At 42.5% G+C, this 26,594-nt stretch overlaps 1 protein-coding gene across 1 annotated transcript in view; it reads left to right on the plus strand.

Annotated features, from left to right (window-relative positions):
- Nucleotides 1-26,594, plus strand: part of SPON1 (spondin 1) — a 268,015-nt gene that overhangs the window by 72,804 nt on the left and 168,617 nt on the right. The window contains exons 4-6 of the mRNA XM_081906840.1: nt 9,783-9,856; nt 12,881-13,003; nt 24,661-24,809. Coding sequence (XP_081762966.1) covers nt 9,783-9,856; nt 12,881-13,003; nt 24,661-24,809 — 346 coding nt within the window. The remainder of the gene's footprint in view (nt 1-9,782; nt 9,857-12,880; nt 13,004-24,660; nt 24,810-26,594) is intronic.

Here is a 26,594-nt window from a genome sequence, read left to right on the forward strand (position 1 = left end):
GTGCAGATCTTCCTGTTCAATGTGGAAAGTCTGTGGGTGGAGTGGGTGGAGCTAGTATACATGCAGATGCTGGGGTGGAGTTGGCAAACACATGCCGTGTGAGTTGTCTCAACACAGCTAAGCTAGGCTACTGAAGGTGACTGTGAATATAGCTAACTGCTACCTCCTGCATGCTAGCTCCACCTACATAGCTAACAGATAAGTGATGATTTAGTAGGGTAGATTACCAGGGAAGCTTGCAGCCATTTGGGGGATGGATTCTATAAGTTGATTAAAAATGTAACCACTCAGACTTAAGGACACAGGAAGCCCTGCTGGATGGAGCTAAAGGTTCATTTGGTACATCACCCTGTGCTCACAGTGGCTGACCAGGTGTCATGGGTAGCACAAAAGCACAACCTGAGCACAACTGTGCTCAGAGATGGATTTAGGGGAGCGTGACTGCTTTGCCCACACTGGGCACCGAGCTCAGAGGGTGCTGTAGGAGGTGCTACAATAATGACAAACAGTGGAAGGTGAGAGTCAGTGTGGGCAAATTTTGGTATCACTCAGGGGCCACTGAAAAGTCCAAAGTATGCCACTGCCCTAGTCTTGCACAGCTTCTGTTGCTGGGCCTTCCTTTCCTTTCCTTACAGGGTACATTTGCGTAGCAACAATCCCAGAGTTACCTTTGTTTCCAGACTGCTCATTAGGATCTTCTATTCCATGTCTAAGTCCTGTGCCCCCCCCCCCGCTGCTTCACTAATCATCAGAGCTGCTCCATGCTGTAGAAGAAGTAGAAGAGTTTGGATTTGATATCCCGCCTTTCACCCCCTTTAAGGAGTCTCAAAGCGGCTAACATTCTCCTTTCCTTTCCTCCCCCACAACAAACACTCTGTGAGGTGAGTGGGGCTGAGAGACTTCAGAGAAGTGTGACTAGCCCAAGGTCACCCAGCAGCTGCATGTGGAGGAGTGGAGACGTGAACCCAGTTCCCCAGATTACGAGACTACCGCTCTTAACCACTACACCACACTGGCTCACACTGTAGTCCTTTAATGTGAATCTCTCCTCCTCTTTTAGGAAGCAAATTCTCCTTAGCCAGCAGGGGCTGTTGGGAAACGTAGTCCCAAGGTTCCACAGTCCAAATACAATATAAGTACATTTTTCAACATATTTATTTTTCCTTTTCAAAGACCCGGGGTTGGAATACACCAACATCAAGCTGATAGCATAACAATAAGATACTCATTACAATATAAAAATGAATACTAAAAAGCGCACAGCTGGAAGCATGCACTGCAGCTGTTTGAAGCCAACCCAAGCAAGTTCTGTCCAGAAAAAAATGTTCTCTGCTGAGATGACCTGTTGTGACATTTGGATTGGCTTATGTGATGGATTTTACAGTCCAGATAGTGTGCAGACCCCAAGCCTTTTGTGGCATTGTTGGTGTAGCTTGTGCAGCCTGTTTCTAAGAGACATGCCTGGTCTGCATTCTTTCTAGGTGTGGTTCCCTCCATAGTTCAGTGGAAACTAGTTGGGAGCCTTGGTCTCACCTTTGTATCAAGGCCTAGTGGCTGTGCTGAGCTGAGCTGTTGATCTGTTGTTCACCAATAAATATAAATATTGGATTTATCCTGACTCCCATCACTTCTGGGTATGGGGCCAGACCCCTGGCAAGGTTCCTTTCTCCAGTGAGTGCCCTTCCCAAACCCACAGGATACAACAGTGATAAAAAGTGTCATGCATGGTGCGTGTGAAGTAATAGAGTCATTGGTGATACGGGAGCACAAGTATAATATGTTTTCATCAGCCTTCTCTGTCAGGAATGTGTAATTAAGGGCAAACCACATAACAAATGAGGTACTTTGTATAGCAGATTAAGCATCTTTTATGGTGTGAGCACAGTGGAAAGAAACTCAGTCAATGCTGGCATGGAGTTGCGTTAATGTGGGAACTGCTGAGAGCCAGGGGCATAGGAAGGGGGCAGTGGGGGTGGTCTGCCCCGGGTGCCCTCACTGAGGGGGGTGACACTCAGTGCGCTGGCCGGCCGCAACTCCCAAGCCTATCCCGAGCCATTGGAGTAAAGGGGGGAGCTGCACACCTTCCCCCTTCGTTTGGACAGCTTGGGGGAGGCTTGGGAGTCGTGGGCGCATGGCGCGCCAAATGTATACCATGGGCAGCTCGCTCTGCCCCCATGGGTGGCTTGCTCTGCCCCCGGCTGCTGGGCACATGCACCGCTCCAGGCACCCAAGCGGCTATCCCACACCTGGGATATCCCACATATGCTCCACTGCTGCTTAGAGCGACACTGCAGTTTCCCAGCATGGGAAGCAGTGCATTGGTGCTATATTGCCTGACCCATGACTTAACACATTGCATTTGCAGTGTCAGGCTTTGCCAGGCTGTGACCCCCAAAGCAAGGGAAGAATGCGCTTGCCAAGCTTTTCCTTCTCTTTCTGCAGGATCCACAGCAGCTGCTATGGTCCCACTACTGGCAAGCCTGTTGCTTCTCAGCAAGCAGCTGGGAGGGTTAGGGACAAGTGACTCATGCTTCCTTGCCACAAATCTGTGCAGGTCCATCGCTTGTCTCACTGGAATTTTTAAATTCCTGCGCAATTCTCCTGAAATGTCTTCTGTGGATGGCAGAATACTGGTAATAAATGGACCAGTCTCACTGTCCAGGTTTCCAGTACTGATGCTCTCCTTGGCCTCCTCTTTTAGGAACGTGGCAGACTGATTGATTTAAAATTAATATTTATCCTCGTGAACCATCAGATAGAGAACAGAGAGATTTTTTGAGCACAGTACAAACACAGAGACATATTTAATTAGATTTTTTTCGAGAATCTTCTTTGTTTCATTATATATGATGGTCAAGATCCTGCTTTGAAGTGAGTGGAATCACATCTATGACCCACAGCAGAAATCAAACTGGGGCTGATATTCTATGCTGTCATCCCCTACCTTCCATCTAAAGTTTGCTTGTGCTATTTATTATGGATTATTCAAACTGCCGTGAAGCTTGAGTTCACATTAGGTGCCGCAGAATAGGGTTTGGAATGAGACCTCACCAAATGTTTGCATTGTCTCAGCTATACCCAGAAGAGAGTTCTGAAAGACATTCATTCAAATAGTTACTGAAATACTTTCCTTCAGCAGTTGACTGAAGGGAGAACCTTTGTCCTGGCCTTTATCACTCATAGCTTTTCTCAAGCAATGTTTGCAAGAATTATGCATTTGCCCAGAGGAATGGTCTGAAACCAGCCTCAACCCTCCCTGAAAATGATGCCATGATTTCAGAAAGGAACCATACTCTGGAATTTTATATAAATGGGATATCACATATATCAAGCTAGGATAGCTCAGTTGGTAGAGCATGAGACTCAATCTCAGGGTTGTGGGTTCGTGCCCCATGTTGGGCAAAAGAGTCCTGCATTGCGGGGGGTGGACTAGGTGACTCCTGTAGTCCCTTTCAACTCTACAATTCTATGATTCTATGAAACACCGCTGTGACTATGCTGAAAAAGTTGTATTACCTTAAAGAGTTCCTAATACAACTGAATAAAACAAGAGCTTGTAAGTACAAAATCAATCAATCAATCAATCAATCAATCAATCTTTATTATGGTCCAGAGACCCAACAAATCATTACAAATCAATACACAATTCATACAGCCTACCTCCAGGTTAAACAAGCATTTTGTTTAGAATATAGGGCTCATTTGTTCTTGCAACCACCAATAAAAACTATGCCACTGCTAACGTTCTAGCATTTGTCCGGTCTTCCAGTAGGAACCTGACATAGTGAGCCTCTGATTTTCCCGGGAAAGGTACCAGCAAGGGTAGTATCAGTTCAGCCCTGGCCTGCTCATATTTTGCACAATGCAACAAAATATGTTTTATGGAATCAATGTCTTGAGCACATGAGCAAAGTCTGTCCTGGTAGGGAACTCCTCTCAAACTGCCATCCAACACTGCAGAGGGAAAGACATTTAGTCTGGCTTTGGTGAAAAGCCTTTGGTAGTTTGGTACTGTCAGGTTTTTAATGTAAGATGTTAACTTAAAGACATACCCATATTGAACTCCTACTGCCAGCAGACTACAGACACCGTGTGATCGAGATCGCAAGTCACTGTTTGCATTATCCCATAATCTTTGCTTTAAAATCTTTTGGGTGCCTTCATAACCCAGGTAATACAATTGGGGGGGGGGAGAGAGACCAACACAGGTGGCTTTTTTAGCCATGGTTTTCTGCCATTTGCTGACAAATTCCTCATTTTAGCCATGGTTTTCTGCCATTTGCTGACAAATTCCTCATTGGTCAGCTGTTGGTACAAACCCTTCCCTATCGCTTCTCGGCCTTTTGGCTAAGATCAAATGTAGAACAAAATCTTGCTAGGACAAAGAGAATAGAAATCTTGCCATTATTCAACCCCTAATTACCTCTCATTGTTTTTTAGATGTCTTAATTGTATTGTTTTAGTATTGGCATGGTTGCTGCCTTCGGCTCCTTTGGAGGAAGATGCAACATATAAATTTAACAAAGAAATACAGAAATAAAGCAATCAATTTCAAGAAATGGAGTGTGGGGAGAGTGTGCCAATTTTGATAAGCAGCTGAAGTAGTTCAATATATTACAAATTTTGCAGAAGTGATCGAGCTTAGTGGACATGTAACATTTAACTAATTCTTATAACAAACTGGTATTATTATTATCATCAACACCATCCTCGTCCCATACATATAATATCATTGTAATTGTTGTTTCGTTTTTAACTGTTGTCAAGGTTGCATTTTAAATTGTTGTGGCTTGCCCTGAAACCTTAGTAAATCAAAATGAAAATAACAGTAGTAGCGTATGAGGCAATAGGTTAGTGATTGGTAAGAGATTGACTTGCCTAAGGCAGTGGTGACATTTGAACTTGGGGTGTTATGGCCCAGTGTCTTTAGTACTTTCTATGCTGGCCAAATATTCACAGAATACAAAGCTGAATTTTCACCTCTGATGCCTTCTTTGTATCCAGTGAACTGTAGTCAACAACAGGATTTCTTTGCAAACATGCTGTGAGATCCCAATCCCTAACAAGGCCGGCATTCAAAATTCCATTGCCTTCACCCTTGACCTCTTCTGCTGACAGCATCTGATTAATTCTAGGTTATTTCTGTAATTACCAACTCCTGACCTTTTCTGCCCATTAAACATTTAAAGTGTAAAGCAGCATCTTTGGGTTTGATGTTTTTCATCAGGAAAACCTGCTCCTTGCTGTGTCATTCTTTCTTCCCCATTTCCCCCACAGATCTTTGTCCTTGCCTTCGAGATGTAAAACCTAGCCACCTCTTCGTAGTATCTCGATAGCGTGCAGCGAACTCACAGGATGTTGGCAGTGGAAAATAGCTCTGTGTATGAAAACAAAATGTGACAAATAAAGTGGTCCTCAGATACATAGCAAAGGGGATACAAACTGAAAGGTTAAAAGCCTGCATCATCTCCCGCAGCTGCCTGAAACGTTAGGAGGAAGACAGTGAAACGTTTAGAGGAGTAGCATATAGTTTTGTTTTGGTTTTTTTAAATAAACAAGGAAAAGTACATATACTGTCTCCACTTTTAATTCATACAATCTTTTTTGAACAGTTTACATTCCATATGAGACACTATTGCGGTAGACTTTGGGGAAGGGGAGAAAGAAAGGGAGGGAGAGGGTTGGGGATGATCTTTTAATTATACTGCATAGTGTTCCTGTCTACACCTCATGTGTAGGTCCTTTGTTTATATAGTTACAGTGGTACCTCGGGTTAAGAACTTAATTCGTTCTGGAGGTCCGTTCTTAACCTGAAACTGTTCTTAACCTGAGGTACCACTTTAGCTAATGGGGCCTCCCGCTGCTGCCGCGTGATTTCTGTTCTCATCCTGAGGTAAAGTTCTTAACCTGAGGTACTATTTCTGAGTTAGCAGAGTCTGTAACCTGAAGCGTCTGTAACCTGAAGCATTTGTAACCCAAGGTACCACTGTATTTGTTTTTAGTGGTGTCGTGAGAGAATGGAGGATCCAGGGTTCGGTTGGATGTGCTTAATTAGTTGCAGTATGGTTTGTTGTATGTCTGGGGTGGTAGCTGTTGTGTCAGGTTAGCTATATAGTTGCTCTCATTTATTTGTTTGTTTGTTTGTTTTTTGCTTTCATTTCTCCAAGGAGCTCAAGATGGTATACATGGTTTCCCCCATCTGAATTAATCCCCACAACAACCCTGTGATGTGGTTGTTGTTGCTGTTGTTGGCATCTGTCTGTCTTGGGTGACAGTGGAAGAGCACACCTTCGGGGTGAAGTCAAACAGTAGGAGAGTTACAGCATCTGCTGTGGCTGTAGAGAATGATACAGGAGAGACATGTTTTATTGCAGGTGGGGCATTTGAAGGCATCCAGTTTTGCTGCTACAGGTGCGCCATGGCGTTTCTTCTCTATGCGCCACTCCCAGTGGTCATTTCTCCTCTGGCCACTGCCATGGATACACGACCTGACTGTCTGTCTCCAGGCACTGTGATCATCTGCAAGGGATTCCCTTGCGGTGGGGTTAAAGTTGCCAGCCTTCGTGCCACGTTTGTAGACATCTTTGTAATGCCGTGTTGGTCTGCCAACAAGCCTAGTGTCTGAATCCTGCTACCCTCAGGTCATTGGGGATCCTGCCATCTTCCATTTTGTGCACGTGGCCAAACCAGTGCAGATGTCACTAAGACAGGAGTGTGAACATGCTGGGAATGTGGGCTTGAGACAGCACATCTTTGTCTGGCCATGTGGTGTCCAAAATCTTTCTGATACAGCACAGGCATTGCGGTGTCACTCCTGGCAGGTCTAAGTTGTTCCCGATTCGCTTACATAAAGCATCCTGCTCAACATGCAAACCTGGTCGACTTTCATCTTGGTATCGGTCATTAGCATCACATTCTTCCAGATCCATTTTGGAGATGTGAGCTGTTGCCATAGCTGCCTTGCCAATATACGTTTGTCTGATTTCTGTGTGCTGCCTTGCCTACTAAATCCACCAGGTGGCCCCATGTTTAAAAGGGACCTCCTTTCCAAAGAAGAGAAGAATGAAGAATCATCAACCCACCACAATCTTGGAATAAAATATGCTGGCCATAATAATTGAATGTGTACAAGCACATATGTGTATAAATAACTTACTTATTTTTAAAATAGTAGCTGCTTCTACTTCCTGGGCTTTGTAACTCCCTTTTAAATTTGCAAGACTTTAAAGAACAGTCTTTCATTTCTCACTCTCTCTTGATAATTTGAAGATTAATGGTAATGCTGGAAACAGGCAGCAAAAAGTCAAATGAGAATAGCCCAAGATTGAGTAAGGAAGAGAGAAACAATAACCCCGTAAGCTTCCATGCTGTTATCTGAAAAACATACTTGGGTCTTGTGTGGCCACAGCTATTAAGATTCAGGTCACATCCAGATGATCTTCTTACTGGGCATTCATCCTGATTTGTTTGAACGGAGGTTAGACAACACTAGCTATTTATTGAGCATTCATTCTTCTTTGTTTGCATGACACGGCACCAAGCAAGTGTTAACCCACATTTTCCATTTCATTTTCCTATCGCTTTCCTTATTGTACACACACACACACACAGGATCTTTGGGGGAAATAGGCTTGTAGCACATGGCCTTCAAATCAACTTTAATTGTGCAACCTGAATTTGCCAGTATGTGATTGAAAATAGCAACAGTCTCAAAGCACCCTTAGAGCAAGATTTCCATGTTGTCTTGACCTGCGGAAACCTTGCTAGTGCACAAAAAGGAAAAACCACGGGTGCCAGAGGAATTGCATGTTGTGGCTTATCTTAATTCTCTTGTGTGTTGCTATGGAACAGGGTGGAGGGATGCAAAATGTACAGATTTCATTTGACTTAGGAAAAAATGAACATTGTAGAAGAAGAAAATTACAGCTGCTAGATTTTAAAAAGTCAACTAACTGTTAGTCAGAAACATTTTAACATTGCACTTTTTAAAAATGGAACATTGGAAGGAAGTCTCACCTGATTTGTTCTGGAGATTTCATTTTTAGAAGTCTTTCTGTGACCATGTGGTCTTGGCCAGTGTGAGATCAAAACAGCAACTTTGGCATTTGCAATAGAGTACAAAGAGCACTGGTGTCAATGAAATTTTGAGGACCAAGGAGTGATAGGCAGTGCACTTTTGAATCTTTCCTTTCACTTACTTCTTCTGTTCCATTTTTGTGCCTTCCGTATTCTTCAGCTTCAGTGAACTTTGCAAAATGAGCATCTGATCTTTCTGAGATACTAGATTCACCAATTTAAGGCTGCCCAAAGTTAGAGGCAAACACAAAATATAAGCAGTATATTTTGGCAGATTTTTCTTTCAAATTTACATAATCCAGGTTTGCAGAATCCCTTTCCTTTCTCTTTTGGGTTCCTTGTTGTCGTTGGTGGTTTTGTTTCATAAACTCTAGGAAGAGCCAGGTAACTTCAGCACCACATAGGGTTGCCAAGTTGGGAACCTGGATAACTTGTTTTATCTTTCATTATACCATGTGAATAGGTGATGTGCTCAGTGTGATTAGATAAGAACTGGTGCTGCTGAGAGGTGGTGAGAGTAAAAGGGGCATATTAATAGTAATAGGCAATGAACAGCTGAAGTCAACATAGAACTACTAAAAAAAGCAAATGCGTAAATAATCCCCTTCTTTGAGTTGGGCAACAGAAGAAGAATGGCTTTCCTAAAGTCCTAGCATGACTTGGGGTGAGACCAAGGAACTGCTACTGATTCATTGCTAAACCCCTTAGCAGCGTGACGAAGCTGCTCTGGCGAGCCAGCACCAGCGCAGCACACGGAAACGCCGTTTACCTTCCTGCTATAAAGCGGTACCTATTTATCTACTTGCCCTTAAGAGTGCTTTCAAACTGCTAGGTGGGCAGGAGCTGGGACTGAAAGAAGGGAGCTCACCCCGCCGCGGGGATTCGAACCGCCGACCATGCGATCGGCAAGCCCTAGGCGCTGAGGTTTTACCCAGAGCGCCACCCGCATCCCTGCTAAACCTCTTACCTATTAGCTAATGCTGTACCAGCTCTTGTTAGACTTTTGTTATCATGATGGATAGGTAGGGCATGAAAAAATATTTTACAAATTTAGGAGGATTCTGACAGAGGAGGAAGAACGATGAAAAACTGACATCTTGTCTTAGAAATTGCAATCTTAGTCAGTATGTTCCAACTGATATTTCCCACTTTTGATGTATCTGATGGACTAATTAAATGTATGTTCCTGTGTTTTTTGCTTAATCCAAGCATCCCTTAAGACCTCTCATCCCTCAAGAACTTAAGTGTGGTGACCTCCAGAAATTTTTGGGCTCCAATTCTCAGCAACCCCAGCCAACATGGTCAATAGCCAGAGATTATGAGAGCTGGACTCCAACAGTATCTGGAGGGCAGCACATTGTCTCCTTCTGTTCAAGACTGTTCAGTGCCTTCATACCAACTGATGGATTGAGCTATCTCTGACAGTCTCAACCAATAGCATGGCTCATTGACGGTGGGGGATGCCAGCTCATGAACCTTATCTACCAATAAACTTGGTGCGGATCAGAGGTGACTTACTATTGTTAATAGGGCTGCCATACATCCAGATTATCAGGATTTTTGTTTTGAAAAGCTCAACAACTTTTGGGGTGTCCTGGTTTTTACTTTTTGAAATATGGCAACCCTAGTATTAAGGGGTGTGTGTGGAAATGTTATCTGCTGCATCTGCACATTTTCTGAACACATTGTTTCCATCTCTCAAACAGGGCAAGCATCGTACAAAAGCGAATTATTTATTTTCAAGATGAGGGATCGCTTACCAAGAGGCTGTGTGAACAAGGTATGAGACACATTCATTTGCTTCTCACTTGCTGATTTGCTCTTCCAGAGTAACTAATCAAAAACACAAGTCTGGCATATGTTAGCTATCTCTTTCTGTTGGTTAGGGTGGTCACAGGTGAGTTGAAATTAAGCTGCTTTAAGTCCTATTGGTTTGGCGATTCTCTTTTTGTAATCAGCAAGTAGGCCTCACTTCTCACCTGTGGTTTGGTCTTCCTTGCTATTCATGTGACAGGTTTGCTGAATGCTCATTGAGATAATTTCAAGGTTGCTAGGTAGTCATGCTTCCAAATTGTTCATTCACACAATTCAGAACTGAATAGCAAAAACATCCATGACTACACAAATGAGCGCTGTGCTTCACTCAGTCAGTGGGTGCAAATATGTTGGGTTCAAGGTCTGTTAGGCTTAGAGCAAAATTCATTTCTAGGATGCCGGCAAAGGAAAACAGGCTTAACAAGACCAGAAGATGGCCTTGAGGCTGAAATTAATTTATAAGGAAAAATGGGACCTGCTTTGGAGTAAACATAATTAGGTTTCGGCTTGAGCAGGCTGATCCTACACGAATGCCAATATTGTACTGGAATAATGTAGTCACATGAATCTCAGCAGAAAAGCAGAGAGCAAAACAAATACCAGTAGAAGTTAGAAATGACATAGGGAAAAAAATAGAAACTCCCCTTGCACTTGCTGTCACCACCAATCAGTAGCATTCTGCACACATTATCCCCACATTATCCATGCATGGAAGCCAGTAACATATGACAACCACAGTGATACCATGATAATGTCCCTAAACCCCACCTGTACACCATGGGGCCTTTTGAACTGATTTCCCACTTTTGCACCTGTCCAGCCAACATTGTTGGCAAGGCCTGAAAGCCATTTGCACCAAATGGAACTGTGTAAATTAGAGCATTTTTAAAAGAAAAATATAAGTGGTCAAAAGACGGGTTGCCATTTTCCATCTAATTATGACATAAATAGCCTGAAGACTGGGCATTCCTGAACTGTTCATCTGCTTATTTTACATGTAAGGAGCTGCTTGATAGTCACATAATACATGCTGCATGCTAGGAAACGGACCAGGCTTTAGCTGCTTCTGGCACCAGCCACCAAGCTGCCGAAGCTTAAGCAGATTTAAAGGGCTGTGTAGCCCGACTTTGATCTATGTAGATCCTAAGCATATTCTTGGAAGGAAGACCTGTTGCATTCAGGGTAACCTGTAAATTCAGTGAGCTAAGGATCACACCAACAGCCTCAACAGAACCCTATCCAACTGCCTCTGGGTACAAGTATCAATTGCAGAATTGTATTATATGAGCTACTGTTCCACACTAATTTCCAAGATCACACATGAACTGCATGGAGCTGCTACAGTCTCAGACGTTACACTGGAAGCACATGCATGGAATTCCCATTAATGTAATGCCCTTCACCATGTCATCTTTATACACAGGGGTGTATGTGAACCAGTTCAAAGTGGTGCCTTGTGGCTCTGCTCCCAGTAGGATCATGCCAGCAATCTCCACCTTCTGACATCTATATGTTTGGTGTGCTAAATTCACCATGCAGAATTTCTAAGAAAAGCATACAGGGGAATATTGGCAGGAAACTTTCCCTTCTTGTCCAAGGATGTACTTTAACAGAAAGTAATGATTTCTTCAAACCCTCTTTCATGATGTTTTCAGCTGAGAAGACACTTGTGCTTAGAAGTGCTGCAAAATGCCCACCCTTCTGGAGCGTAACTGCTTTTAAAATTACATCCTAGTTGCATAAATTTTATGCAGAAGTCTTCCAGAGAATGATTCCCAGACCTCCTTGGAAAAGAATGGTAATTTCTTGGTGCAGCAATGCAAAGATAATTGCTAGAATATGATCTTACTCCTGCCCCTTTCATCCCGCCAATTTGGAAACACCGCCACATTTAAGAGAATGCCAAGAGGGCCTGGCCTTCATCTTTTTCCCTAGGCCCAAGGATTAGGATAATCTGGCCTTGACTTTGATAGGCTTTTTAAAATTCAAAACAATATACACTGAAGTGTGTGCTGTAAGATGCTTAATTGAATTTTATAAATATGGCATATTTGACACTGGCCAGGCTTTTCACTTTCTTAGTCCATTTAGAAATGCAGATTGCGTTCAATTTCAAACAGCTCTTTATGCTGTGAATGGTGAATGTGTTCAATGAAGTCACTGGAGCAGGTTACGTAAATGAAATTGAGACATCTGTTTCGTGTTCTTGAATACAGAAAAATCGAAAAGAGCGTTAAAAGCAAAAAGGGCATGTCAAGAATTTAAAGTACATTCCGGTTGTTTCTGGAATAGGGAAGCTGTTTGCATTTAAACAGGTTACAGTACTCCTCTTTTACAGCAGTGTTATTAAATATTAGAACAAATGCCTTGGAGTATATACTATCATTCATTTGTAGTACAAGAAAAAGTTGGCAAGTCAATAGGGGTGTTCACACATTACATTCAGCAGCTGTACCATCTGTACACTTGTGTACAGAGGCTGCACAAATGAACATTCTTTCACACTTGTATGTCTTTAGAGACAGCTTTTGCTTGTGTTAATCGGAACATGTGAACAAACATGTTCACATGTTCCAATGAGGGTGCAATTGAACTATTTGATTCAAGCAAACTGAAATTGTAGCTTCTGTATGTGTTTGGAAATAGTGTGTTAACACATGCCCCCATGGATTTGTCATGAGCTGCCAAAAGAACGGGGCATCGCCATTGGATTGGATTGGTCCAGGTGTTATTCTATCTTGGTGCATGATTTTGTACTCCTAGAAATTATGATAAAATCAAGAAGGAATTATTCAGCAAACGTGACTTTAACTGAAGCTCAAGGTATAGTGCTAACTTTATGTGCAAAAATCTGGATCTAAATCTCCCAGCCCATTTGAATCTTGTGGTTTGATTTACAGTATTTGTAATTTTAACAAAACATATTCAAATGCTGCACCTTCAAAATCACCCATACAGTAAAATAATGGCCTCTCTTGCTTCCTTTTAGATTCAGCCATGAATGGTGTCACCGATAAACCAATCTTAGACTGTTGTGCCTGTGGAACTGCTAAATATAGGCTTACGTTTTATGGTAACTGGTCAGAGAAGTCGCATCCAAAAGATTACCCACGTGAGTGTGCTGTATTGTATTGTATTGTATTGTATTATTTTTCTTACTGTACCCCAACCTTCCCCAACCCTTCAAGAGTTTTGATTTGCAACTTTCATCAGCCCCAGCCAAATGGCCAGTGGTGAAGCACGATGATATTAGTAGTCAAAAACATATAGAAAGTAAGGGTGAGGGAGGTTTTTGTGGGCCACCCCCTGCTGTCTCTTAGAGGGCTTTCTTTATGTTCAGATATTGCACATGCACAGAGGACCAGTCTGCAGCGAACATCCAATCCAACATACTAGATTTTTCAACTTTTTCAGTAGATACTGGATCATGATATTTTAGCCATCCTCATCACTAGTGAAGGTTGTTGTTGGCATCTGTCTGTCTCAAGAGACAATGGAGTGCACCTCCAGGGTTTAAGTCAAACCACTGGGTTTAGCAGCACTGAAGTGACCTTCCCAGGGCGCAAGCCTGGGCAGTGTGTATGGAGGTCCTGGGCTGTCCAGACGACAAGACCCCCCTTTTGGCCTTGCTGATGTGGTCCAAAGGAAAGCAGAACAATATGTTTGGCCCCAGCTTGGCTGCAGCAGTTGCTGCAAGGAGGCAGACAAGGTACCATCCAAGCATCCAGATTTGTGAAGGGTTTCTTCCTTAGGCTTTGCTTCTCTGCAAGGCAGCGGAGGTTTAGGACCAGAGTTTTCCTTCTCCTCGATGGGCTACTTTCCCAGGTTGACGGGCCCTATGTGCCCCACACTTCTCTCAATAAAACATGAGTAGCTGCATTCTTGACCGTTGGACCCACTATTGGTCTTGTCTGCTCAATCCACCTGAGTGTGGTTTTGCATGCAGGGGATAGACAAGTCCCTAATTCACTGGTTTGAGACCCATCGGCTACCCTCCCCTGGTTTAGCTGGGCAGTCAAAGCTATTTCCCAGTGTGTAGTCACAGTGGCAGGCTGATAGTTGAGAGTGGAGTGCAAGGTGGGGACTAAAGATGGACAAACTATCCCAGAAGGAACATGGCATATCCCCAACCAGTGGTACTACCTATCCCCTAACACCCCATACACCCCTCGCTAGTGCAACCCCATAGGAAAAACAGTAAGATTAAATATAGACTCAAACCATGTTGCAAAACGTTTTACATTTTTGAATCGGTGCGCAAAGTGGATCAAACCCTGATCTGCAGTGATCCAAAATCACCTGGACCTTTGAAGCACCTCTGGATTTCAGCTCTATTCTTTTCAGTACTGATACATTTTCCACAAATACAGTTAACATACATCTGATTCCTGACATTTGGAGAAAAACGGTCAGGTGGTGTTTGCAGTAGGTGGTTGCAGAGGTGGGCAGAGCTGAACCACTGTTCTGGCTTCCCTGTGATGTGTATTGCTGCTGGTTACAAGAGGGTGTGATGAGATACAACATCATGGACATTGAATTGGCTCACCGCGCCCAGCTCCCCACTGCCTTGCCCCTCCCTCTCTTGGTAACTGGCAGTGATGTATGGCGTTGGGGAGTCAGGTCAGCAATGCAGCCCTGTTGCTCGCCCCCCCCCCCCCGTTGCTTCTGGCTGTTGCCTGCAGCTCTTTATGTTGGAGTCCCCAGATGCACAGCCAAGTTCTTGGATACAGGTGAAATCCAGAGAATATATGAACAAATGCATGTAGATACCAGATTCCTTCCATTTTATATTTCTTTGCTCAATATATTTGGACTTTCCTTTCAGATCTCACGTTTGATCTTTAAATATTGGCTTCACATCGATGACAATGAAGCCAAGTAAATGACCTGGAAGTTTGAGTCACATTTATTTTCTCTTTAATAAAGATCACACAATGGCCAACATATTACCAAAGTTTAAGGGCTTTGTGTATAATTTTATTTTCTAATATTGCCGTGTCCCTGTGCAGCTAGCTGGCATTGATGCAGCCAGAACTTTGTCTACATATCAATTGTTATTTGATATAGTCTACATAGATTTTTGTCTCAACTTTATTAAGTTGAATGCTGCCTAGTTCAGATATAGAACTGTGCACGTTAATAAAAGAGTTTATATTGACATATTAAAATTTGTGGCTTGAATTTGTGGCTGTAAAGCTGAGATTGTGGAACAAATTAAAATGGCTGGCAAGTTTCACAGCTGAGATTCTATAGGATTGTAGACGTAGAAGACATCTGAGACATGGCATTTATCAAGTTTATGGGCCTTTTGGCCTATGTCAAAGAATTGTATACTTAGATGAAGTTATTTTTCTACTTCATTGGCACTTTTTCTTAATTATGTGGACTGGGTTCCTTGCTTTGTTTACTCGGTTCTTAGGATAATGAATAAATATGAGTTGTTCTTAAGCATGAAACAGACTAGGCTAGTGTTACAATTGATATTTCAATCTGGTCACCTAACAGTCCCTTGGGTAGTGGGTTAAAAGAAAGACAGTGAAGTAAAATGCTTGTAATGATGTAGTACATTAAAAATTAAACAGCTATTAAGCAGCTATTAAAACTGCTTGATGTGAGGACATGTGGTACGCAAGTAGTATTTTTGTTTAATTATGCTTGCCAAGCTACATATTCAAATGAGTGTCTCGGACTCTGATCACGTCTTAGTTTCTGGCAGTGCCATTTTTCTTGAAAAAGAACTCACCACGAACACCTTCCCCATTCTCTTAGAACGGCAATAGCGCCCACCTGAGAGGTGCTGGAACTGAGTTCTGGCGAGTTCCAACTGGAAAAAAAAGCTCTGGTTTCTGGGCAGAAATATATACCAATGAGACTCCACCAGCATAGCTGAAAGAAAGTAAATCAGCTTGTGCCACATTTTCTTCTTCCTGCAGCCAGCCAATCTGAAAAGTAATTTTTAGTCAGGTGGTCAAGAAGATACAACAAGGTACATCACTTTGAGTGTGTGTGCTTTTTAAATTCAGTGATATATATAATAAAATAAGGGGAGGCATAGGTGAACTGATGGTGAGGCACCAAGAGCTCGAGGGTTGTCATGTCCCAGGAATCAGATTTGATTTGGGGGTGATGGAGTGTACTGGCCCTAGGGGACTATGTCAGCAACCCTGGGTGCCAGAGCCAACAAATTTGGCAAAGGGTATACATGGGCCCACTGGCACGTGGGTGGCGCTGTGGGTTAAACCACAGAGCCTAGGACTCCCTACGCTGCAGATAGCAGCCTGCCACCCGGCGTGAACGGCACCCTGAAGCAGAGCACCTCGCACGCCAGACAGACATCCGCAGCGTGGGGAGCCCTGCGGGAGTTCCCCACAGGGCTCCCCAAGCTGCGGATAGTAGCCTGCCACCCGGCACGACATGCGCCCTGAAGCAGAGCGCCCCGGCCACCGGAGAGACATCAGCAGCATGTTGGAGCCCTGCGGGAGTTGCCCGCTGCCCGGCGCGAAGGTCGCCCTGAAGCAGAGCACCCCACACGCCGGACAGACATCGGCCAGCCCCACAAGCTCGGGGGTCAGCAAGGAGGCGCAGCGCTGCCATCCCGCTGTTCCTCGACCTGGTTCGGTTTCCCCAACCTGGTTTTGGGGGGGAAATAAAGGGGGGGAAATTTCCTTTATTTCCCCCCAAAAAACTAGGTGCGTCCTATGGTAGGTACTATTCCGGCAGGAAGGTAAACAGCGTTTCTGTGCGCTGCTCTGGTTCACCAGAAGCGGCTTAGTCAAGCTGGCCACATGACCTGGAAACTGTACGCCGGCTCCCTCGGCCAATAAAGTGAGATGAGCACTGCAACCCCAGAGTTGGTCATGACTGGACCCAGTGGCGTAGTGTGGGTTGTCAGCACCCGGGGCAAGGCAAGTAATTTGCACCCCCTAACCCGTGGATTTGCGCCCCCTAACCCATGGATTTGTGCCCCCTAACCCTAACCCCCAGATGTTGCGCCCGGTGCGGCCGGGCCCCCCTGTACCCCCCACGCTACGCCACTGACTGGACCTAATGGTCAGGGGTCCCTTTAGCTTTACCTTTATACATGGGCCCAAGCTTCAAATTGGGTTGCAGTACAGCTGAACTTTTTCAAAAAATTTAAGTAGATGTTGTAAATGAAACATACTTAAATATGGGTACTCATGATCACTACTCAACACCTTGGTCAAAAGGAAATTATATGTTAGCCAATTCAATTGACATGGCCACAGCTAATGAACTTAGATGTTTGCTTAAATGTAAGAGGAGGCAGCCCCAGAGTTCCCCAGCTAGCCTGGGTATCACTCTCTCACAGCCCACCCTATCCTATAGGATGCTGTGTGAACAGATTGCATAGAATTATATGTCATTTTGTACACTTTGATGCTCTATTGACATGTTAGACAATAATTGAAATCAATGCGGCTTACTGTGAAATAAGCATGTGTATAAGCTGGCTGAAAGTCAGCCGAGAGCCTGGCTTTCTGATGGTACAAACATCTGGAATCCTGTGGAGAACAAGGAATAGCTTTTTGGATTCATTTACGGGGAACATGGGTTCCCAAGTATTACCAGCCAGGGTGTCCCATTATCATCTGGAATCCTCCCCTTTTGAAAATTGAGTGGTATACAAGCAGCTTACCTCACAGGATAAACAAGCTATCCATTTCCTAGCACTTTGTACACTTAAGAGCAGTCCAAGTGATAAATAAGAATGTAGCGATCACGATAATTTCTGCTCAGCTGTCAGGTAATAAGTTCAGGATTAAATATTGTTAAGCTTTATGATAGTGATATAAAACACACCAGAAAGAGCATTCGTTCTTCTTTACTTGCCTGCATTCCTGTGCGGCCTCACCTCATAAATATGAACGTTTTAAAGTCCTGGTACTTTAGCAGCAAGAATTATTCTCTTTGCTTTATTGTCATCCAGAAATGTGATATTTGCCGCTGATTTTGACACTAATGGAGACAGCACTAACCCCTGCAGAACAACCAACATCAAATTGTAACTATAAATTCCTGGGAGGCCAGAAAGCTTTTCCACCCACCTACATACCCTGGATTTTAAAAATGAAAAGTACCTGTCAAAATTGCTGTTTATTATGCAGAGGCTCTGAAACTATTAAATGAAACAAAACCTTATTCAGTCTGGAGTGTGGAGAACTGTAGAGTGTTTGCCATTATGGTACAGCAGAAATGTCCATAAATATGTTCCTTGCTGGACAGTTCCTATAAATCTATTAAATTTTAGAATTGTTTATCAAATTATATTTCACTTGCTATGTTAATCTAAGAAGATTTCTCATACTGAGCATCTGGTAGAACTGCTGGTTAAAAATACTTAATGCTGGCATTTATTAATTTCCAGTCACTCCTTGAAAAGATGAAAGTTGTTAAGTCCATACCATGTAGTTCTGGAGTTTCTAAGGAACAATCTTTTATGCCTATTGAAAATAAGTTTTGACTAAAAGTGCTGGCTTTATTAGATTTCTATGGAAATAAAAAGCTTTAAAGAGAGCTCAGCTTTCCCTTTGCCCTGAGAGCATTAATATTACTAGCTTATAAATAAGATACCAGCACTTAAGCTTGCTGATGATGTCTCCCTCTGAGTTACTTACAAACTTTTATTTACTAGTTTGTCATCCAAAGTGCACTTTAATCCAGATCTAATTTTTTAAGGTCTGTTCTTGGCAGTATCCAAAACACACTTCTAAACCAAACGCCTGAAAACACTTGAGACTTGAAATAACAAAACACAGCTTTGAGTGCAGCTGAATCATTTATTAGAAGGCATAGCTGGCAGCCTGGGGGTGTAGCTTCAGTTTGTGCTCTGGAAAATCTTCCTAATAGTGTGTTTTGTTTCAGTTGCATTGGTGTTTAGCAGCAAAGCGTTTTAAAAGTTTTAATATACTATATACTGGTCTGAAAATAAGGGCTCATGCACATGTCCACTTGTCCCACCACTTTCCCCTAGGGAAACCCCCTTTTTATCTGCTGTTTACTGCTGGATCATAACAAATATCAATCCGTTTTTCTGCAGATAGATATTTGTTCTGATTCAACTGTAAACAAATGAAAGACAGCTCAGCCTCGTGCTTGCTAGGCATGGGACAAGTGGAAGTTTGGATGAGCCCCAAGTCTGATTACATCAATGGGATATGATAACAAGCAGAAAACAAAAGTTTGTGTCTGACTCCTAAGTGTATTTGGTAGAGAGTAGAATCTATTGAAGGGACGCGGGTGGCGCTGTGGGTTAAACCACAGAGCCTAGGACTTGCCGATCAGAAGGTCGGCGGTTCGAATCCCCACGACGGGATGAGCTCCCATTGCTTGGTCCCTGCTCCTGCCAACCTAGCAGTTCGAAAGCACTTCAAAGTGCAAGTAGATAAATAGGTACCGTTCTGGCGGGAAGGTAAACGACGTTTCCGTGCGCTGCTCTGGTTCGCCAGAAGTGGCTTAGTCATGCTGGCCACATGACCCGGAAGCTGTATGCTGGCTCCCTCAGCCAATAAAGCGAGATGAGTGCCGCAACCCCCGAGTCAGCCACGACTGGACCTAATGGTCGGGGGTCCCTTTACCTTTACCTTAGAATCTATTGAACTCAATGGTATTTGCTCCAAATGAGTAAACATGCCGTATTCTGCCTATGTCCAGGAAATTCCAGACGTATGGCAGCCCAAGACTCTTAAGAGAGATTCAGACTAGAGACTATGCTTTTATTACTGTTTCTTCATTTCTGTGAGGGAATATTTTGGTTGCTGCATACCTTGTAAAATGCAAATAGCATAGTTGGTGTAGAATATTAGTAAAGAGCATGACAGCAATTGCCTTGCATTGATCCTATGTGCTCCCAGAAAGTGTGAAAAATAGTTGCATTTCAAATGTTTTCCCCTCACGTAATATTGCAGTGAATATATTGGCCTATTTCAGTTGTCTACTGAATGAGCTTTAGTCCAAAGAACTGAGCTTCAAACAGTACAGGTGCACTGAAATGCTATGCCAGTCATGAATTCATAAAATTTGGTTATTATGTGTGAAACCTGATCTTAGACGGAATACGGCAGTCGGAAACAGTGTCAGGGCGGAAATTGCTTTAATTTCATTAAAAACAGCTCAGAAACTAAAAAAGGGAAGAAGTTCAACAACAACTTTTGTGTGGATTTTTGCTTTTTGAAATATGGCAACCCTATAGTCCTATCCAGCAGACAATATGAAAAATGTTTGTTGTACAGCAATGCAGTTTCTTCGACCACCCTTTGGACACTTGATAATTGTAACTTACCAGGGTATTGCAGGGCAGGGTGGGGCAAGATCAGGGAAGCCAACTGGTCACTCTCACCTAATATCGCCACCACAGTCATGCCCCACTATTCCATCCACTCCTGCTATTCAGCTCCAAAAGGAATCAGGGATGCTTTGTAGTCATTTTGTAAGAAAGCAGGCGACAAAAAGGCAGGGATGAAACATCTTGAAGTGCTTGGGAAATGAAGCTTTTTTGCTTAACAAAGCTTCATTTGCATTTTAGGAGCTGCTTTTTGGGGAGGGCGGCAGTAGGCTATGTCTACCTTTGTCACTGTTTCCAATCAATTTGTGGTGGGGTGGCTGAATGTAAACAAGCTAGCATTCTAATTGACATGTCTAGCATCTTCTGTGGATTTATGCTAACTGGGCCTATTAAAATAAACTTCAAATACACTTTTTGCTGTTTACAACCAGAACCATCATGCCTATCAAATTTTGCCAAGATTTTACCAAAGTACACCTCTACGTTCCATGTGAATTTCATGCCAATATCTTAAAACAAAAAACCAACAAAAAAAGCTGGTGCCAGGGCAGCAAAGACATTTTAAAATGCTCACAATCCAAAAGTGCCTAGCATACCCCTTGACCCATTTCTCTGAAATTCTCTAGGTTTCATTTTCACAGAAGGAGCTACTTGAAAATTGCATCCAGTTCTGTTAAAAATGTAAATGTTTCAGTTCCACTGTGATTTATCCACTTAAATCTGTAGGGAATGATAACAAAGCTTTGTTTAAGAAATGAAGTGGGAATGAAATGAAACAACAAAAGGAAGCAATTCCCAAAGCAAAGCATCAAATACAAACCGTGTGTGTGTGTGTGTGTGTGTGTGTGTGTGTGTGTATTATTCAACTTACATATGAGTATTATTCAACTAAGTTACACTCAAAATAGACCTACAATAGATATCACAGATGTGCTTGTTTGTTAAGACATGCATCATAGGGGGTGGGTGTGTGGCAATCATTTTATTTGCTTGCTATATGTTTTCCAGTAGTTTTTCCTAATGAAGCTTAAAATTGGATCTTCATTTCTTTTCCGATCTATTGGGGCATGTTTTTCTCCTCTTTTGCCTCCATACTGTCTTTCACTTTCAGCTGTTTCAGTTTGCATGCCTTTCATTTGTTCTGCACAAGCATTTCTGTTTTTCTTCTCCATTGTTTCACCCAATGCAGTTATTCTAGTCTGCACAATTTCCACATACCTTCTCCTTCCATAACTCTTTCTGGTTCCTCATTCCAATAGTGCAGGAAACATATTCTGTTCTCTCCATTTATTTCAGATATTCATTTCTCGTTTGCCTTCTTCATGCTGAAACTTTTTGGCCCAGTTTTTGAGCGGATGGAACATTTGTTTCTGGCGCCAGGCCTGCAGGGACCGTAAAACAGCTGCTAAACACTAATACCACTATGTTGCTTTGTAGCTGCTGGTCCAAGTGGAAGGAGCAAGCAGCTCAGCAACATAAGGCTGTACTCCCCAGCCACCTCCAAGCTACTGTGCACAGTCTAGTGACAGGCAAGCAAGGAGGCAGCAGGATGACCTGCAGGGCATCCAAATTCTCAGGGCAAGTTTGTCTTGTCTTATGTTTTCTGACAATCCATGTACCACGTTAGCTTCCCCAAGGCTGGTTCCATGTGTGACCCACAATTCCAAGCACAGTTTTCTAGCTGTGACAGAAGGTAGGCCCTTTTACCTCATAAATTATAATGGATATTCCTTCAGTCAGAACATTGGAAGTCAGTAGAAGAACGTAGAATAGATATTCTGCCCCAGCCGCAACCCAAAGTTCTCTGCATACAGAACTTCCAGTGACCTTTTCCATCTCAACTTATGGAAGTGTCAGGAGAATATACAGCAGGTGGTAACCCAAGATAGGACCTTCTAAGAGGAGGTGTCCCGATTCTGCCATGCCCTCCCCCTGGAAGTATCACTGGTGTCAATGTTCTTCTTATGCTGTCATTAGACAAAGATTGCTTGTTCATTAATGCTCCTGCAATTGGGAGCCAAGGGAGGCTCCATGAGTGCTTATATGGCTGATGACTTTTGTTTTTATCCACTTCTAATTGCTGGGGGTTTTTAGTATTTTTTATTAAAGATTTCTTGCTTTACAAAAGTATGTGCAATGTCCCTTTTTTCAAGTTACATTTTCTACAGATCAGTTTGATTTGTTGAGACATTAATGTTACATAAGGAAGAGAAGGGGAAAAGAGGTGGAGGTGGCCATGGTGAGTGGGGGGTTGGGGGTTGGATGGCGATGTTTCTATTTTACTTTATGTATGTGTGAGGTTTTGTGTCAGCATTGCTTGTGCAGGTTCTCTTTGCTATTCGCTTGTGTTCCTTTGGTGGTGAGACAGGTTGGGGTTGGCCCAGGGTGTGGTTGTTTGTTTGCGATTGGCTGTGGTAAATTTTGTTTTCATGTGTGAGTGGGGTGGGTGGGTGTTTTTGAATTAGGTTAGCCACGCTGATTTGTATGCTGTTGGTGGGTTCTTGTCGTCGTCTTGATGGGCTGTGTGCTGTTTTGTTTTTTAAACTACAATGTGACCTGCCCTGGTGTCATCTAGGAAAGGGAAAACTCAAGTATAGATGTAAGAAAGAAAGAAAGAAAGAAAGAAAGAAAGAAAGAAAGAAAGAAAGAAAGAAAGAAAGAATAACCTCTATGTCTGCATCTGAATTAGTTTGGTTTTCTAAAGACAACCTAATGTTGCCTTCATTTTATTTGCATTGATTGTGTTTCACGTTAGTTATTGACAAATTAATTTTAATCTTTGTTTTAGTTTTACCTCACCTTTGTTTTTACATTAATTTCAATAAAGAGCCAGTGCTGCCTGTAACACTGATGCTTTCCATCCAAATGGCATGCATTTTGTAGCCTTAATTATCCTACTATTTCATATAGATTGGTGAAAGAGTACCCGCCTTATAGGCAGTTAAAAAGACGTGCATCCCATAAGCTTCTCATTGATTTAAGTGGGAGACCCAGTGAAATTTCTCCTGCTTGTAACTATTTCAGTTCAGATGTTGGGAAATTTGTAGGCAATCTGTTACCATCTCTGTGCAACAGGCCTGCCAAACTGCAGACAGATTAGACAAAAGCTTCACTATTTGATTATTGGAGACTTCTTGCAGACATTGAACTGGCGTTTCTTTGCTTCAGGTGAGACACTTGACATGCTATGTCAGTTTCGCAAGTCTTTCAACTCTATACAGAGAAATGCATCAGTATACAATACACTGCAGAGCCTTTTTTCAACTTCAGGAATGTATCCATTTGTGAAACTGTGCCTCCTAAGTAAAACAAATGCAAGAAACTAAAATCAAGGTGAGAAACTAAAGTAAAGGGACCTGCATTAGTTTCTTACATTGAAACTAATGCGAAACTAATATGAGAACCATATACCAACAGTAAGCTCATTCTCCAAAACGACACAATTCTCACACAGGGAAGAGGTACCAGCAGACCTGGGGGAATGTTGTAGTGTGAAGAAGTAGGAAAAAATGCAGTACTGTGAGTTTAGAGGTACAGTCTGGGTGGTATTCTTGGGTCCCTTCCCCCACCAGGACTCCTGTATCCAGGAAAGGTTAGGATGTAGTAGAAGACACTGCTGAACTGGGTCATACACGTTTCCTTGTACTTAAGTGTTCTCATCAGCTTATCAAAAAGTGAGCAAAGTTGCAATAGCTACAACTAGGTGATGGTGCTCTTCAGGAAGTCGGGGAGACATTTTCCCACTCCTCTCACCTGGCTGGATGATACAGCATCCTAGGACAAAGAACAATAGGCCAAAGGGAGCTGGATATGGGAGAACTGTGTGAGACAGTTGTACTGATGCTAGAAACTGGAGGGACAGAGACTTGTCTGCTCTGTGCTGGATCCAAAGCTGGATTTGGGGTTCTCCTGGTAAGCAAATGGGGAAGCAAGTTTTGTTGGAGTGCTAACACTAGGAGCCCCTCCGTGTGATACTCAGTTTGTATATATGTGTAAATAAAACCATATATCCTCAAGACCCAACAGTCTCTGTTGACCTTCATTCCAAGGAAACTGGACCCTGGGTAATGAACTAGAATCTCTTACTGAGATTGCATTTGAGGGCAGGGGGAGCCCTGAGAGGGGAAACTACCAAGAACAGTCCAATGATGACACAACTTGCTTGGTTGGCATGGAATACTAACAGACTGTGAGGGAGAAATGGAAAGTTGCGGGGAAGAAGACAAATGGATTGGAGTATCCTAGAAAGGGCATGTCTATCTGTCTGGAATACTGAACACTATAGCTTCAGAAGAGAGCCTTCAGAATGGAGCACTGTAAATGGAAATGAGACAGTAGAAGATAATCTTATATGCTTTCTGTGGCAACATCTCACTTTAGCTCCTACAGAAGGCAAGTGCCATTTCATTGTAGGACAATCTTCTCTAAAGCTACTTATTGTATTATTTTATCTTCTTTGGTTAAAGGGCGAGCTAACCACTGGTCTGCTATCATTGGTGGGTCTCATTCAAAGAACTACGTACTTTGGGAATATGGAGGATATGCAAGTGAAGGAGTTAAGCAAGTTGCAGAGCTTGGGTCACCAGTAAAAATGGAAGAAGAAATTCGGCAGCAGGTAATTGTCATTTAATTTATTAAAACAAAGAAAATTGTTTTAAAATGTATAGTTGCCAGGAGCTGAAAATGTGAATCAGGTTTGAAAGATCTTGCTACTATTAGGCTTCACTGTTTTAGCAAACCTTAACAAAGTCAATTAAAGTTTTCCTGGCTAATGATTTTAAGATTTAGCCCTGTGACTGAATATTCAGTAAAGAGCGTCTTCTGATTCAGTCTCTTCTTAATGAAAACATTGAACTATTGACTTTACTTATAGCTCTGACTTAGGACTGTTCTGTACATGTGTGCATTTTTCGCAGATCAATGTGCAAATGATCTGCAACATCTGCATATCATACACAGGGAGAAATAAGTATGGCTTGTGAATTACTGCACTTACACCATCCCAGATGGGGGGGGGGGAGTGTCAATTTTATGGGTGAAAATGAAAAGTGTAGTAGTAGATGGTGTCTGACTTCTGGGAATAGGTGTCAAATATAGCTAGGCTTATACAAACTAAGGTTTGAAAAATCAGTGGTGCAATCCTGAACTCTCACTTGCCATTTTTGTATAAGTAACACGTAAAATATTAAGTACAGAAGAGTGACCGTAATTAAAGATAGCTAATTCATCTTCTGGGGCCTGTGCATTTAGTAGGGAAATGAGATCCCACTCTTACTGGAATCAGTGTCTCTGCTTGTATTTGTTCCCTTCCCTGAAACTTAACCAGTGAGTCTGTTATCTATTGCAAATGTACAGAATATAGCAGCATGAGTGAAGGGACTATGGGACTTGCAGTTGTTTTTTAAGATACCACGGTTTGTATCCAGTGCTCCACATGTGTAGTTCCAGTGGCACAACAGGGCATCTATTTCCTCTCCTCCAACAGCATCCCCCCCACATCTGCTCTGCAGGTGTCTCCCAGACAGCAGGAGGAGTGGACTGAAGGAGACAGGAAAGGAAGAAAAAGCACATGGAAGTCCATTGTGGCAATAGAGCTACAGCTTAGGATTTGGCCTCTTTTCTCAGTCCCTCAAATATGAAGTCCTAAAGTTTTAATAGAGAAATATTGATGTCACATATAAAGTCCCGCAGAGTGGCTGTCTCAGAGAAAACACTGGGAAAGGCAGTTTTCTTTTTTAAAACTTTTAACATACTGTGCATGTCCTGCTTTTAAAAAATGTTAAATCATGAATATAAGATAGTATAATATAGATCGTTGCGATTCTGGAAGTCTCTGCTCTAGTGCCTAATACATCATTTGAAATAAAGCTGGTAAGTTTTTGCTGGCTAAATAGCTTGCTATTAGTTTTTGCTTCAATATTGGATTGCTGCCTATAATTTCATGGAATTATTGTGAAATAATTAAATAGGAGTTATGCTCACTCTCATATGAATCTTGATATAGCTAATTTCTCACTTAGAAATCCACTGCACTTTGTCCCTCTAACCTCTTACTGAAGTGTTTTCTAAAAAGTATCTGACAATACCATTAGATATTTGTTCACCTGCTTTATTCCGATCTCAAAAAAGTTTTTCTTTTATTTTGGAAAGAGGCTTAAGAGAAAAGGGCTTTGATTAAGCTAATATTGTTAATATACCTAGCTAACATGATACAATGAACATGTAGCAAAGTTAAGTTTGGAGCCTCAAAGCACTTATATTGGAAGCCACAGGTGGAAAACTCAAGTCTGACCTAAAATCAAGTGACTTATTTGTAGAAATTCATTGTTTAGGAAATGCTGACATGTAGGTGATGCAAGTCCAAACACTTTAATGAGATAAACTTCCTTCTTTTGACTTC

Source organism: Podarcis melisellensis, assembly GCF_964234715.1.
Source record: "Podarcis melisellensis genome assembly, chromosome: 1".
Classification (NCBI taxonomy): Eukaryota; Metazoa; Chordata; class Lepidosauria; order Squamata; family Lacertidae; genus Podarcis; species Podarcis melisellensis.